This window comes from Engystomops pustulosus, chromosome 3, assembly GCF_040894005.1.
Source record: "Engystomops pustulosus chromosome 3, aEngPut4.maternal, whole genome shotgun sequence".
Classification (NCBI taxonomy): domain Eukaryota; kingdom Metazoa; phylum Chordata; class Amphibia; order Anura; family Leptodactylidae; genus Engystomops; species Engystomops pustulosus.
Window position 1 is genome coordinate 233,470,326 of NC_092413.1, and position 14,908 is coordinate 233,485,233.

Below are 14,908 nucleotides of genomic sequence, written 5' to 3' on the forward strand. Positions count from 1 at the left end.
TTCGGGTCAAAAGTGTCAAGTTAACAAAGACTGAATGAGGTAACGTGAAGTGAAAGAAATTTCAATCTGTAGGGTATGAGAGGCGCACGGAAAGGAGGAAGACGGAAGTACTGTCATGGTAATAGAAAAATCAATCAATAGATAAATAAATATATGGATAAATAAATGTGATTGATAAGATACATGAGGAATATTTATAATACTCATGTCAATGGATGGCCGAAATCCAAATGGGTCATCACCTCTGGTTACATTATAAGGACCAGATTATGCTGGAATATATGGAGGAACTATGTGGGGTGGTCCATGGGCAGACGTTCCAAATCAGCGGATCTACAAACCTTTATGGCTTTCAGTCCACCAGGAGAGGGTAAATAACTGGCCCCTACGTAACATCGCAAACGCCCTGGAGCCCCTATGCAGCACCCTCGGCATCGGTAAGTGGCCAACATGTTTCCCCTATAAAATTACCTCCAATCATACAACCTACAGACAGAAGATTTGGAAACACCATCTTATACACCTGGGTATTTTACCAGCACTTTCTACATACCAGATATGGACCTTCCTGTATGAATGTGATACAACTGGCTAATATGATTTAGATACCTTTTATATTTCTATTTATTTATCCATTTGCCTAATATTAACAACAGTGAAACTAGATATATGTATTTAATTACTAATTCGTTTATTTTATTATTATTTTTTTCATATGAATTTTATGTACCTATTGTACCATTTTGTTTTAACGTGTAAAATACCCAGGAATTCATTTAGATTTTTTGTAAATACTAGATTTCCGTTGCATTGTACAGCTGATAGGAAGAGATTTTTTTTAACATGGTTTTATTTTAACTGTAACTTATGTTTCAATCTACCAAAAATTTACCTACTGCATACTACAGTGCAGGATACTTCAACTATGTGCATTGCACTTATATTGGGTATCACCACATGTGGCACTTTCATAGTCATAAAGCACCGTCCGTTATTTTAGGGTTACAGTATGTTGCACTGTTTAAAAAGTACATTAAGAAAGTACAATCTATACCAGTAAAATCTTAGGAGCACAGTGTGGGGAAATATTATTTTAGGAGCTCAGTGTGTGGCACAATGATAACCATGGAGCACAGTGATTGGCAAACAAAGTCTTTGTAATTTGTCATCCATCTTTCACAAGATGATACATTTAGTGAATACACATATTTCTGTCCTATGTGGATGTCAGAGAACTAATCCAATCATCTTGGACTGGCACTCTGACATCTCCTAAAAGGTTTGCTATTTCCTCCTTGCTTGCTTTAGTCTTATTTTGAGCTAGCTGGCATTTATCTTGAATTCTTTATGCTGGACTTTTTTACTCTTTTCTGACTATTTCTTTGCCTATTGATTTTGTACTGCATCTGTCCCCTTGGTTCTGACCCATATCTTGTTGACTTCTTTGATGTCCACATGTCGACCAGCTGTCACCTACAGCTTTGGGTAGGCTGGGCAATTAGGTAGGGATAGCTGGGTGGGGGGTTTAGTTATGCAGATTTTAGTTTTATGTAAATTACAGAATAAAGATTTTCTACTTACAAATTACAGTTTTGCATTTCTTTCTTTAGGCCAATTGAAGGAAGAAAGTAGCCATAAGACTCGTCAGAAAGTTTAATGATTCCCCCGATGATCAGGTCTCCAGACTCTACAACATTGTTTACATTTCCAATCATTGTCATTTTGCAGGCGCTGTCTGCAATACCTTGTCCAAGGACAAAAGAGGGAGCCATAAACATGATGTATAAAATAAGCAACATGGAGACCTTGGGAGAAGAGAGGAATCATCATTTATTCAGACATGAAACATTTGGCCTTAAAGTGTAACTCTGATTTCATAATGTCATATGTGAATTCCCCTTTCAGAACAACAATATGATTCCCACGTCATTTGGCTTTCCCTTTTATTTCCAAAGACATTCCAATTACATTTTCTATGATAAAGTTACTTTTCAGAAACCATCCCCTGTAGTAGTGGACAGAAACCAACCTGTCCTGTCTTTGCTGAGTCAGATATAAGCTGCCCTCACTTCCCATGATGCTTTGTGTTCTCTCCTAAAGTAACTTCAATGAGAAGTGACTGAGGTAACTAAAGTAATTCAGTAAATCTTGTGAGATTCCTGCAATGAATCCATGGAGCTCTGCATATTGGGTAAGTAATGATTGTACACAGACAGTGAGCCCTAAAACTGAGCCACCACCCCCCCCCCAAAGATTCCTGCCAGCTTACTGTGTCCACCCCCATAGAGTGAGATCAAACACATCACAAATAGATATAACAAGCTTCGACAGAAACATTGACATTTGTTGGAGCTCGTCTATTGTCAACACTTATCCCGTCAGAAGTCACTGACAAGTTAAGAACACTTTTCTTGTAACTACATACATATAGACACACATAGACAGTCATATAGACACATATACACACACACATACATGTATCCATACACACTGTACACATACATGTATACATACACACATACATAGTGTATATACACACATACATACTCTACATACACACATACATACTGTATATACACACATACATACTGTACATACACAAATACATACTCTACATACACACATACATACTGTAGATACACACATACATACTGTAGATACACAGAGCTGAGGACACAGCACACACTGTCAGTCTCTTGTACGGCACACGCTGTCAGTCTCTTGTACGGCACACGATGTCAGTCTCTTGTACGGCACACGCTGTCAGTCTCTAGAACGGCACACATTGTCAGTCTCTAGTACAGCACACGCTGTCAGTCTCCAGTACGGCACAAGCTGTCAGTCTCTAGTACGGCACACGCTGTCAGTCTCTAGAACGGCACACGCTGTCAGTCTCTTGTACGGCACATGCTGTCAGTCTCTAGAACGGCACACACTGTCAGTCTCTAGTACAGCACACACTGTCAGTCTCTTGTGCGGCACACGTTGTCAGTCTCTAGTACAGCACACGCTGTGAGTCTCTAGAACGGCACACGCTGTCAGTCTCTAGTACGGCACACGCTGTCAGTCTCTAGTAAAGCATACGCTGTCAGTCTCTAGTAAAGCATACGCTGTCAGTCTCTAGTACAGAACACGCTGTCAGTCTTTAGTAAAGCACACGCTGTCAGTCTCTAGTAGAGCACACACTGTCAGTCTCCAGTACGGCACACTCTGTCAGTCTCCAGTACGGCACACTCTGTCAGTCTCTTGTACGGCACATGCTGTCAGTCTCTAGTACAGCTCACGCTGTCAGTCTCTAGTATAGCACACGCTGTCAGTCTATAGTAAAGCACACGCTGTCAGTCTCTAGTACAGCACACGCTGTCAGTCTCTAGTACAGCACCTGCTGTCAGTCTATAGTATAGCACACGCTGTCAGTCTATAGTAAAGCACACGCCGTCAGTCTCTAGTACAGCACACGCTGTCAGTCTCTAGTACAGCACATGCTGTCAGTCTCTAGTATAGCACACGCTGTCAGTCTATAGTAAAGCACACGCTGTCAGTCTCTAGTACGGCACATGCTGTCAGTCTCTAGTACAGCACACGCTGTCAGTCTCTAGTACAGCACACGCTGTCAGTCTCTAGTACAGCACCTGCTGTCAGTCTCTAGTACAGCTCACGCTGTCAGTCTCACACGCTGTCAGTCTCTAGTACAGCACACGCTGTCAGTCTCTAGTACAGCACACGCTGTCAGTCTCTAGTATGGCACACGCTGTCAGTCTCTAGTACAGCACCTGCTGTCAGTCTCTAGTACAGCACACACTGCCAGTCTCTAGTACAGCTCACGCTGTCAATCTCACACGCTGTCAGTCTCTAGTACAGCACACGCTGTCAGTCTCTAGTACTGCACACACTGTCAGTCTCTAGTACAGCACACACTGTCAGTCTCTAGTACATGAAGCTTGTGCTCTGCTGTTGTCACTTACTTGTTACTATGTGGATGCAGCCGGTCTGGAAACCTCCTGAGTCTGAGGAGAAGATCCTGAGCTCTGGAATTTATATCCTCCTTCCACACAAACAGGTTGTGTTATTTCATATGTTCTTGTGATGACACAGGAGATAATTGTGATGTTTACACAAATCTATAAAAGTTTATAATTGCTCCTTTTACCAAAACACAAACATCTCTGCTACATCATGATGTAAGAAATGCATAGTATGTGGTGGATGTCAGTAACATCCAGGCCTTTCACTTGAATAATTTGTTTTTATTAAAAAAAACTGAAAGGAGACCCAAATTATCTTTAAAAAAGCATATATATATAAATTTAATTTACATTTTAAACCCTGTGATAATCTGTTGCTGAAGTTCCCTTGACCCCGCACCCGCACCTGGGATGTGGCCCCTGCAGGCACTGACCCACATTTACTAGGAGCAGTGCATTGTGTACTATGTGCAGTGTCCTGTGTAGTGTGCGGGGGTCGCCAGATTACTGAACACTTGCGCCGGGTCTTCATGAATCTGGAGCCCCAAGAGCAGCCGCGACACAAAACTGGCGCAGACACTTGATAAATACATGCACAAGACGTGTGTATGATCTTTTCCATACAAAGTCAGACAGAAAACTGGCGCAGACACTTTCAATATGTGCGCCAGTATGTGCCACTGAACTAATCAGGTCACTGATTGTGTGCAGCAAATATTGACAGGTCAGAGCCATTGCATTTCTATGTACTTGTATTGTTTTAATCAAGGCAGCCAGATCTTGTGCAGTGAGCTCTGCAGATTTTTGTGGCCGATAACTTTAAAAAAAGCATTAGCAAAGCGAGTGTGTGTGAGCTTGGCAGCGAGTGTGCACTGATCCCAAGTGTGTGCAGTGTCCTAAGTGTGACTTAGGTTTAAGGGAAGGAATACATTTTGGATCCTGCAACAAATAGATAAGTGCATCTACATTTTTATTTCCTGATATTCATTGTGTGTTTTTTATTGCAACCAAGTAGATCTAAAGGTATTTTACTTGCATAATCTGTATATTGTGTGGGGGGTATAGGGAGGCATTCACCTTGCTTATCTAGACAGTATAGTCACAGGTGCTGCCTAATTAATAGTGGGGTGTGGCTATCTAATTAGCAGCCTTTATATACTTCTGTGGTCAGTTTGTTTGGTGGTTTGCAGCCAGATCTTGTGCAGTGAGCTCTGCAGATTTTTGTGGCCGATAACTTTAAAAAAAGCATTAGCAAAGCGAGTGTGTGTGAGCTTGGCAGCGAGTGTGCACTGATCCCAAGTGTGTGCAGTGTCCTAAGTGTGACTTAGGTTTAAGGGAAGGAATACATTTTGGATCCTGCAACAAATAGATAAGTGCATCTACATTTTTATTTCCTGATATTCATTGTGTGTTTTTTATTGCAACCAAGTAGATCTAAAGGTATTTTACTTGCATAATCTGTATATTGTGTGGGGGGTATAGGGAGGCATTCACCTTGCTTATCTAGACAGTATAGTCACAGGTGCTGCCTAATTAATAGTGGGGTGTGGCTATCTAATTAGCAGCCTTTATATACTTCTGTGGTCAGTTTGTTTGGTGGTTTGCAGCCAGATCTTGTGCAGTGAGCTCTGCAGATTTTTGTGGCCGATAACTTTAAAAAAAGCATTAGCAAAGCGAGTGTGTGTGAGCTTGGCAGCGAGTGTGCACTGATCCCAAGTGTGTGCAGTGTCATAAGTGTGACTTAGGTTTAAGGGACTTAAGTTTGAGGGGCTTTAGCAGGTAACTTCTGTGTTTTGTGTTACTTTGACTGTAAATTCTTTCTGTGCATATTTATATTGTAATCCCCATTAGAATTATGGACTCCATAAGTGGCATTGCTACACGGTGTACATCCTGTGCCATGTATGCTTTCCTTGAACAGCCGTTCGAGGGGGAATACTGCTGTGTGGGGTGTGTGAAAATTGCTCACCTGGAAGCCCAGATTGTGGATCTAAATGAGCAAGTTTCAAGGCTGCGGGCAATTGATAATATGGAACGAAGTTTGCTGCTCCTGGAGCACAAACTCTCTGGGGAAGATGGTTGTGGGGAGGGAAGTATGGAGGTGCAGAGTGAGGGGGCAGCTAGTTGGGTAACATGTAGAAGGCGGGGTAGAGGGAAGAGTTGTAGAGAGTCTAGTCCTGATCTGGTGCAGCCCAATAAGTTTGCCAGGCTGGCGGATGAGGGGGATATCAGCTCTGGGGTAGCAATGCTGCAGAAAGACGTGGCCGCTAGCAACCAGGGGAATGTCTGCTCCAGTAAGAAGGGTAATGGGAGCAAAGGCAAAGTCAGACAGGTGCTGGTAGTGGGAGATTCCATTATTAGGGGAACACACAGGGCAATCTGTCACAAAGACCGTGCATACCGAACAGTGTGTTGTTTGCCGGGTGCTCGGGTTCGGCATGTTGCGGATCGGGTTGACGGATTACTGGGAGGGGCTGGTGAGGAACCAGCGGTCATGGTCCACATTGGCACTAATGACAAAGTAACAGGTAGGTGGAAGGTCCTTAAAAATGATTTCAGAGATTTAGGCCATAAGCTCAGGGCAAGGACCTCAAAGGTAATTTTCTCCGAAATACTGCCTGTACCACGTGCCACACCAGAAAGGCAGCGGGAGATCAAGGAGGTAAATAAGTGGCTCAAAAGTTGGTGTAGGAAGGAGGGGTTTGGGTTCATGGAGAACTGGGATGACTTTTCTGTCGGCTACAAGCTCTACAGTAGGGATGGGCTGCACCTCAATGGGGAGGGGGCCGCTGTTTTAGGGGAAAAAATTGCTAGAAGGTTGGAGGAGTGTTTAAACTAGAGACCTGGGGGGAGGGCAATTACACTTGTGCAGGGCAAATAGACGGTGTACATAGAGAGCTGGGAAGGGTCATAGTCCATGGGGGAGGAAGGGGGGCTGGAATGAGATTGGGGAATAAGGACAAAAGGAATACGGACAGGGAAAACCATATAAAGTGTATGTACACAAATGCCAGAAGCCTCACAAACAAAATGGAGGAACTGGAACTCTTGATGTTGGAACGGAAATATGATATAGTGGGTATCAGCGAGACATGGCTGGACAGTAGCTATGACTGGGCTGTTACTATAGATGGTTATAGTCTTTTTAGAAAGGATCGGATAAATAAAAAAGGGGGAGGGGTTTGTTTATATGTGAATTCTTGCCTCAAGCCCGTCCTGCGAGATGACATCAGTAACGCAAATGTGGAGTCCCTATGGGTGGAGATAAGGGGAGGGAAAAAGAATAATAAAATATTACTAGGGGTTTGTTATAAGGCTCCAAATATAATGGAGGCAGCAGAGGAAATGCTGATAAGTGAAATGGATGCGGCTTCAAAGCATGGTGAAGTACTTATCATGGGGGACTTCAATTACCCAGATATTGACTGGGGGGCAGAAACCTGCAGGTCCTTCAAAGGTAGCAGGTTCTTGTCAACAACAAAAGACAATTACCTGTCGCAACTAGTCCTGGAGCCAACAAGAGGGGGGGCACTGCTGGACCTTATCCTTACCAACAGACCTGATAGGATATCAAAACTACAGGTTGGGGGGAACCTGGGGAATAGTGATCATAATATCATTGATTTTGTATTACGCTTTACTAAGAGCGTTAGTGAAGGGGCAACCAACACTCTAAACTTCAGGAGGGCAAATTTTCAGCAACTAAGGGAAGACCTTAAAGGCATAGACTGGGATAATGCTCTCAAGGACAAAAGCCCCACCCAAAAATGGGACTTTTTCTCATATATTCTGAAAAAGTCCTGTGAGAAACACATACCTTATGGGAAAAAGCATAAAAGGAACAAGAAAAACCCTATGTGGCTAACTAGTCTTGTAAGGAAAGCAATAAGCGAGAAAGATAAAGCATTTAAGGTGCTAAAACGTGAAGGTAGTGATGAGGCATTACAGGATTATAGAGAGAAAAATAAATCCTGTAAAAAGCAGATAAAGGCCGCAAAAATAGAGACTGAGAGAAATATTGCCAGGGAGAGCAAAAATAATCCCAAATTATTTTTCAAGTATATAAATGATAAGAAACTAAAAACAGAGAGTGTGGGTCCCCTTAGAAATAACATGGGGGTCATGGTGGAAGGAGATGAGGAAAGGGCCAATCTACTGAATGTCGCCTTCTCAACTGTCTTTACCCAGGAAAATCCCCTGGTGGAAGACACAATGAGGAATAATGTTAATTCTTTTTATAATGTCAACAGTTTAACCCAGGAAGAGGTACGGCGCCGCCTCGCAACCACTAAGATAGATAAATCACCGGGGCCAGATGGCATACACCCCCGGGTTCTGCATGAATTATGTACCGTGATAGACAGACCGTTATTTTTAATATTTGAAGATTCACTGAGGACTGGTTATGTTCCACAGGACTGGCGCATAGCAAATGTGGTACCAATATACAAAAAAGGATCAAATAGCGATCCTGGAAACTACAGACCCGTAAGTCTAACTGCTGTGGTGGGGAAAATATTTGAGGGGTTTATTAGAGATGCTATCCTGGAGTATCTCACTGTGCACAACCTTATAACCCAGCGTCAGCATGGGTTTATGAGAGATCGGTCCTGTCAGACTAATCTGATTGGTTTCTACGAGGAGGTAAGTTCAAGACTGGATCTGGGGGACGCTGTGGATGTTGTATATCTGGACTTTTCAAAGGCATTTGACACCGTGCCACATAAAAGGTTGGTATATAAAATGAGACTGCTGGGAATAGGAGAAAATCTGTGTATCTGGGTAAGTAATTGGCTTAGTGATAGAAAACAGAGGGTGGTCATTAATGGCACATTCTCAGATTGGGTTGATGTTACCAGTGGAGTGCCACAGGGGTCAGTATTGGGGCCACTTCTTTTTAATATTTTTATTAATGACCTTGTAGTGGGTTTACACAGTCAAGTTTCAATATTTGCAGATGATACTAAGCTGTGTAAAGTAATAAATACTGAGGTCGATAGTTTAGCATTACAGAAGGATTTGTGGAAGCTTGAGGGATGGGCAGAGAAATGGTTGATGAGGTTTAATGTAGATAAATGTAAAGTTATGCACTTGGGCCATGGAAACAAAAAGTATAATTATGTTCTAAACGGTCAATTACTTAGTAAAACTGAAGCTGAAAAGGACTTGGGCGTATTGGTGGATGGTAAACTTAATTTTAGTGACCAGAGCCAGGCGGCTGCTGCTAAAGCAAATAAAATAATGGGATGTATCAAGAGAGGAATAGATTCTCATGATAAAGACATAGTTTTGCCCTTATACAAATCCCTGGTCAGACCACACATGGAATATTGTGTACAGTTTTGGGCACCAGTGTATAAAAAGGATATAATAGAGCTGGAACGGGTGCAAAGGAGAGCAACCAGGATTATTAGGGGAATGGGGGGATTAGAATACACTGACAGATTACAAAATTTAGGATTATTCAGTTTAGAAAAAAGACGACTGAGGGGAGACCTCATTACAATGTACAAATACCTGAACGGACAGTACAAGGATCTCTCCAAAGATCTTTTTATACCTCGGCCTGTGACCAGGACAAGGGGGCATCCTCTACGCCTAGAGGAGAGGCGATTTTACCATCACCATAGACAAAGGTTCTTTACTGTAAGAGCAGTGAGACTATGGAACTCTCTGCCGCAGGAGGTTGTTATGGCCGACTCTATGTACATGTTCAAGAGAGGCCTGGATGACTTTCTGGAGAGAAAAAATATCACGGGTTATGGGGATAAAACATTTATTTAATTCTTGAAGGTTGGACTTGATGGACTTGCGTCTCCTTCCAGCCTTATATACTATGATACTATGAAGGTGGTCGGTTTTAAGAGAACAATTTTAAGAGAGTTTTTCTCTTAAATTATTTAACAAGAATGATGTGTGGTCCCTCGCTTTTTTAGTAAAATTAGCTAAATATAATAAAGTAGCAGTAGCCTGAAATTCATGGCTACCCTCACAGCATTCTTCTGAGAATTCCGGTCCATTTTTGAGGAACCTGCACGGGCGTCTTCAGCTGACACTGCACTGCTAAATTTGCGTCAAGAGGACTCATCCGTAAGTGACTATGCAGTTCAGTTCCGTACACTGGCCTCTGAACTCACCTGGAATGATGCAGACCTTACTGCGACCTTTCTGGGACTTTCGGGACAAGTTACAGATGCACTGTGTGCACGAGACCTGCCATCTACGCTGGCCACTCTGGCCACTCTGGCCACTCTGGCCACTCGGAGTGCTATTCGTTTTAAGAGCGCTCTGAAGAGCTACGTCTCGAGCAACCAGAAGCCCAGGTTTGAAGTTTGCTTTGCTTGGCACCTGCCTTCAAAAGACTGCATCAGCCTCCAGCCATGCCTGCTGCAGAGGAACCTATTCCCCTGATGAAGTCACCGTGAGTGACGGAACGCGTGGGGTGGATACGCACATTCCCTGGTTGCTTGGGTGCCTTGCTCCCCTCTCCACAGCCATGCTGGTTCTAGGTTCCTAATTCAGGATTGATATTGGGGTTATCATGCCTTGGTTGTGTTGAGTATACATTGGGCTGATTTGCACTTAATACATTGATTTGAGCACTATTGTATTTATTTATTCATTTCTTGTACTGATTTGTGTGATATGTTGTGTTTACTAGTGAGCAGACACCTCTAAGATTGTTGCAATCAGGGATAGATGTTGGTGAGCATATTCCACTCACCACACTGAGTTTCCAGTGTAGTTCGCTATACCTTTTAAATGCTTTTATATCCTATGTCTGGTCTTTGTTGTGTTGAACTATTAAAGCATATTTGATTACTAATAATTACTTTTAGGTTGTTATGGCACATCTATCTTGTGAATAAATATATACTGTTAGTGCCCATATACCCACCGTTTATGTATTGTTGTGTAGGACCCATGCCGGTGGACAGAGCCTAACTTTCTCCCCAGGAACGCTCCAGGCGACGTCAGGAGGATCTCTGCCTCTATTGTGCCAGCCCGGAACATTTTCTTCAGGCCTGTCCACTCCGTCTTTAGCTCAGGAAACACTCAAACCTGGGAGAAGTGTCCCTAGGTGTGGATAAAGCTTCTCCACATCTGAACATTCCAGTGTTCCTCAGTGTTGGCATACGTAGCCAGTTTCAAGTGTGTGCCTTCTTGGACTTCGGGTCTGCAGGAAACTTTGTGTATGTTGCCCTGGTCTCTCAGCATCACATCCCACCTCGAGAAGCCCCTGAAACCACTGCAATGTCAGACTACATTAAAGAAATCCTACAGAGGGGGTTTATACGTAAATCCTCCTCCCCGGCTGGTGCAGGCTTCTTCTTCGTGACCAAAAATGATGGGTCACTCCGTCCTTGCATTGACTACCACAGTCTTAACAAGGTCAGGACGACTGGTCCACTCTGTTGGCAGAGTTTTCCTATAACTCCCTAGATCAGTGATGGCGAACCTTTTAGAGACCGAGTGCCCAAACTACAACAAAGACCCACTTATTTATTGCAAAGTGCCAACACAGAAATTTAATTTGTGATTCATACTCCCTTCTCTGTCACAGTTCTCATTGATACCAGAACCCTGAGGACACTAATAAAGCAGAAAATAGTCCCAGGTAGAGCTGTCACTTTAAAATATCTCTGTGCACAGCAAGTCCTGGGCTGTCTGGGACTGCAGGAAGATACCTGGAGTCATCTCTGGTGATGGCCTGAGTGCCCACAGAAAGGGCTCTGAGTGCCACCTCTGGCACCAGTGCCATAGGTTAGCCATCACTGCCCTAGATTCTGCTTCTGCCGGCTCAGCACCTTTCTGCATCGACTATGGTCTACATCCACACCCTCCTCTTCCTCTACCTGTGTCATCGGACATCCCTGTGGTTGAAGAATTAGTACAGGCTCTAAAGTCCATTCTGCTCGAACCAAGCTCCAGGCTGATAAGAAGCGCAGGTCTCATCCTATCTTCTCTCCAAGTGACTAAATCTGGTTGTCCTCCAGGTATGTCAGGCTGAAGATCCCTGACTATAAACTTGGTCCTCGTTTCCTGGGTCCATTCGAGTTGCTCTCTCGCATCAATCCACTGGCCTACAAGCTGCGCCTTCCTCACAACATGCGCCTCCCAAGTCCTCCTGAACTGCTTCTCCCAGCAAATACCTCCTCCTGTTCCTGAGACTGACTCCACCAACGTCTTCCAGGAGATCCTAGATATGAGGACGGTGAGAGGTAAACAGTTCTTCTTGGTTGGCTGGGAGGGGTTCGGCCCCGTAGGAGCGATGCTAGGAACCTGAGGCTAACATTCTGGACCCCAGTCTCCTGCAGAGGCTCCTCCAGCCAAAGAAGACGGGGAGGCTGAAGAGGGGGTACTATCATGGGTGCTCCCGCAAACCATGGGGGTCGCAGGGTTACCCATGATCCTCTGTGTGCCCCTGCGCGCGCGTCCCTGGCTCCTAGGGTGCGTGCATGATGGCTTCGGAAAATTTAAAGGACCCGCGCAGCGCTGATTGGTGCTGGCCCTTTTCTCTGTACCTTGCCTTGACTTGCCTCCGCTGCCAGCCCTAACCTGCTGCTCTGCCTCTGACCCTGAACCTCTGCCACCTGTCTTGACCTCCCCAACCACAAACTTCCCTACCGACTCTGTACCTTGCCTTGGCTTCTACTGTGGACAAAGTCGTATGGAGTGACCTGGTGGTACCATGACACAGCAAGTCCAACCTTCTTTACAGTGGGCTCTGGTGAAGACTGGATGCCATTTAGACTATGGTCCCAGGTGTCAGCTTGTGTCATCGTCCACGGTGGTCCAGTGGGTCCACTACCCCTGGAGCCTAACAACACTGTTGAACTAGGAGTACTTATTACCGGGCTGGATGTGTTCATGCAAATACAGAGTGATGGACTATTGTTCACAAAGGGAGGAAGGGCTGGACTGGGGTTCATGTAAGTACACAGTGTTGGACTGGGGTTCATGTAAGTACACAGTGTTGGACTGGAGATGATGTAAGTACACAGTGTTGGACTGGAGATGATGTAAGTACACAGTGTTGGACTGGAGATGATGTAAGTACACAGTGTTGGACTGGAGATAATATAAGTACACAGTGTTGGACTGGAGATGATGTAAGTACACAGTGTTGGACTGGAGATGATGTAAGTACACAGTGTTGGACTGGGGTTCATGTAAGTACACAGTGTTGGACTGGAGATCATCTAAGTACACAGTGTTGGACTGGAGACGATGTAAGTACTTTCTCTAGAGGTAACTACCTCCAGAGAGTGAACCCATTTTGCGTAACCCTCCAAGGATTTTATCAATAGGTTATGATTATGTTCCCATAAAGTATTTTTCAGATAAGAAGAGTATAGAGGCTGAGTACCAGATCCTGCACTATTTAACTGCTAGGATGGGGTTGTCATTCTTGGTGGAGGTTTTGTACTAGCTGCGGGTAGGAATAGTGATCCTGAGGTGAATCCTGCGCTGCCTTTTTAAGTTCTGTAAGAAACTGATCCAGCTAATTAGGATGTGAAAAGACAGCGGTGGCGAGAGGATAACCTCCTGATCTGCAGACACTCTACAGTAATAAACTATAAGATGACGATACTGCATCCAGATTGTTGCCATCTGTTTCTCTGTAGATATTTCTGTGGCTTGGGCCGCCATGGGAAACTGATAATATTATCATGTAACACCTGAACCTTCACAACCTGTAAACACCAGTGCATAATTATATCTCCACGCGTGCAGCCGAGTTTAAGGGATAATCGTCTTCTACAGCACAAGCCCCAGAGAGAGAAATCACTGTTTTAGAAGCGACTGCAATATCACTGAAATGTGGTATATGAAAACTCAAGTGTGGTGCACTCCTCAGTGTAAGAGCTATACAACAGTCCAGGACCGATCCACCAGCTGCTTGCCGTAAAAACTTACAGCCCCTTTCTAGGTTCCCTGCCGGATCTGCAACACCCCTGCCGATGCAAGACAGAGGAGTTCTTGCGAATACGTCCCACCATGTAGCTTGCAGCCTGTGTAGGGTCTGATTAACCCCACAGCAGGTCACTACATAACATAGAGGAAAACTGCAGCAGTAGAGCCAGCCTGGTAAGGCAGGAGTTAATGTGATGTAATATGTGTTAGCCAATCACCTGTGTTCTAACCGTGTATCTGTAAGCTGGGATGTGATTGGAGGAGGAACCACCACCTGACCAGTGGGAGTAATAAAACCCCTGGTCATTCAGTGAAGTCAGTGCAGTCAGACAGACCAGAACAGACCAGTTGGTCAGAGTGCAGCCAGAGCTCAACTCACTGCCTGAGCAGCTCTGCAGAGTTAGTTAGTGAGAGAAAGGGGTATCACCCTACCTTTAAGGGTGATATCTGAAGCAACCCAGGACAAGCTGAAGCATCCTCCTAGGACACAGCTATCTCCCAGCCTGCCATTGCATCCAAGCTGATGACCCATTCCTGTGGTTCCATCTCCAACTGCAGTCCCAGCAGTCTACCATTTGTCAAGGCATGTTGCTACTGTTCCTGTCGGTTCCAATAAAGAACTGTAAGTTATTTTTGTTCAACGTCTGCCTCCGTCTGGTCCATGCTACTACTACAGCAGCCTCTCCCTCATCATTTCTTGCCATCACCACCCCGCTGGAGACCTGCCAGGCTGTAGGACAGCCCTCCAGTTCCCCATACCAAGCACTGTGACACTAGCGTGCCTAGGCCGCAACCGCCAGCCACTCAGGTACTGCGGGCCCCGGCTGTCTCCAGGCCCCAAGAAAAGGCTAGGCCCCGGTGGGGGATGTTGCAAGTGGCGTCACGAACAGGATGTATACTTCTGTGCCTTATACTGGCACTATAGACTGTCCTTTATTACAAAGACTGTGTTGCCTAGCCCTGCTGCCATCCAGGTTTAGGCCCAAGTGATTGTGTGCATTTCTACATTGAACTGTGTTACTGCT

General features: G+C 44.6%; 1 protein-coding gene across 1 annotated transcript in view; it reads right to left on the bottom strand.

Moving 5' to 3' along the window:
• LOC140123030 (vomeronasal type-2 receptor 26-like) overlaps nt 1-12,334 on the bottom strand; it is a 33,170-nt gene extending 20,836 nt beyond the window's left edge. The window contains exons 1-2 of the mRNA XM_072144282.1: nt 12,119-12,334; nt 1,582-1,805 (exon numbers count right to left, since the gene is read on the bottom strand). Of these exons, the coding sequence (XP_072000383.1) occupies nt 1,582-1,805; nt 12,119-12,334 (440 nt within the window). The remainder of the gene's footprint in view (nt 1-1,581; nt 1,806-12,118) is intronic.
• Between the last annotated feature and the right edge of the window lie 2,574 nt (nt 12,335-14,908).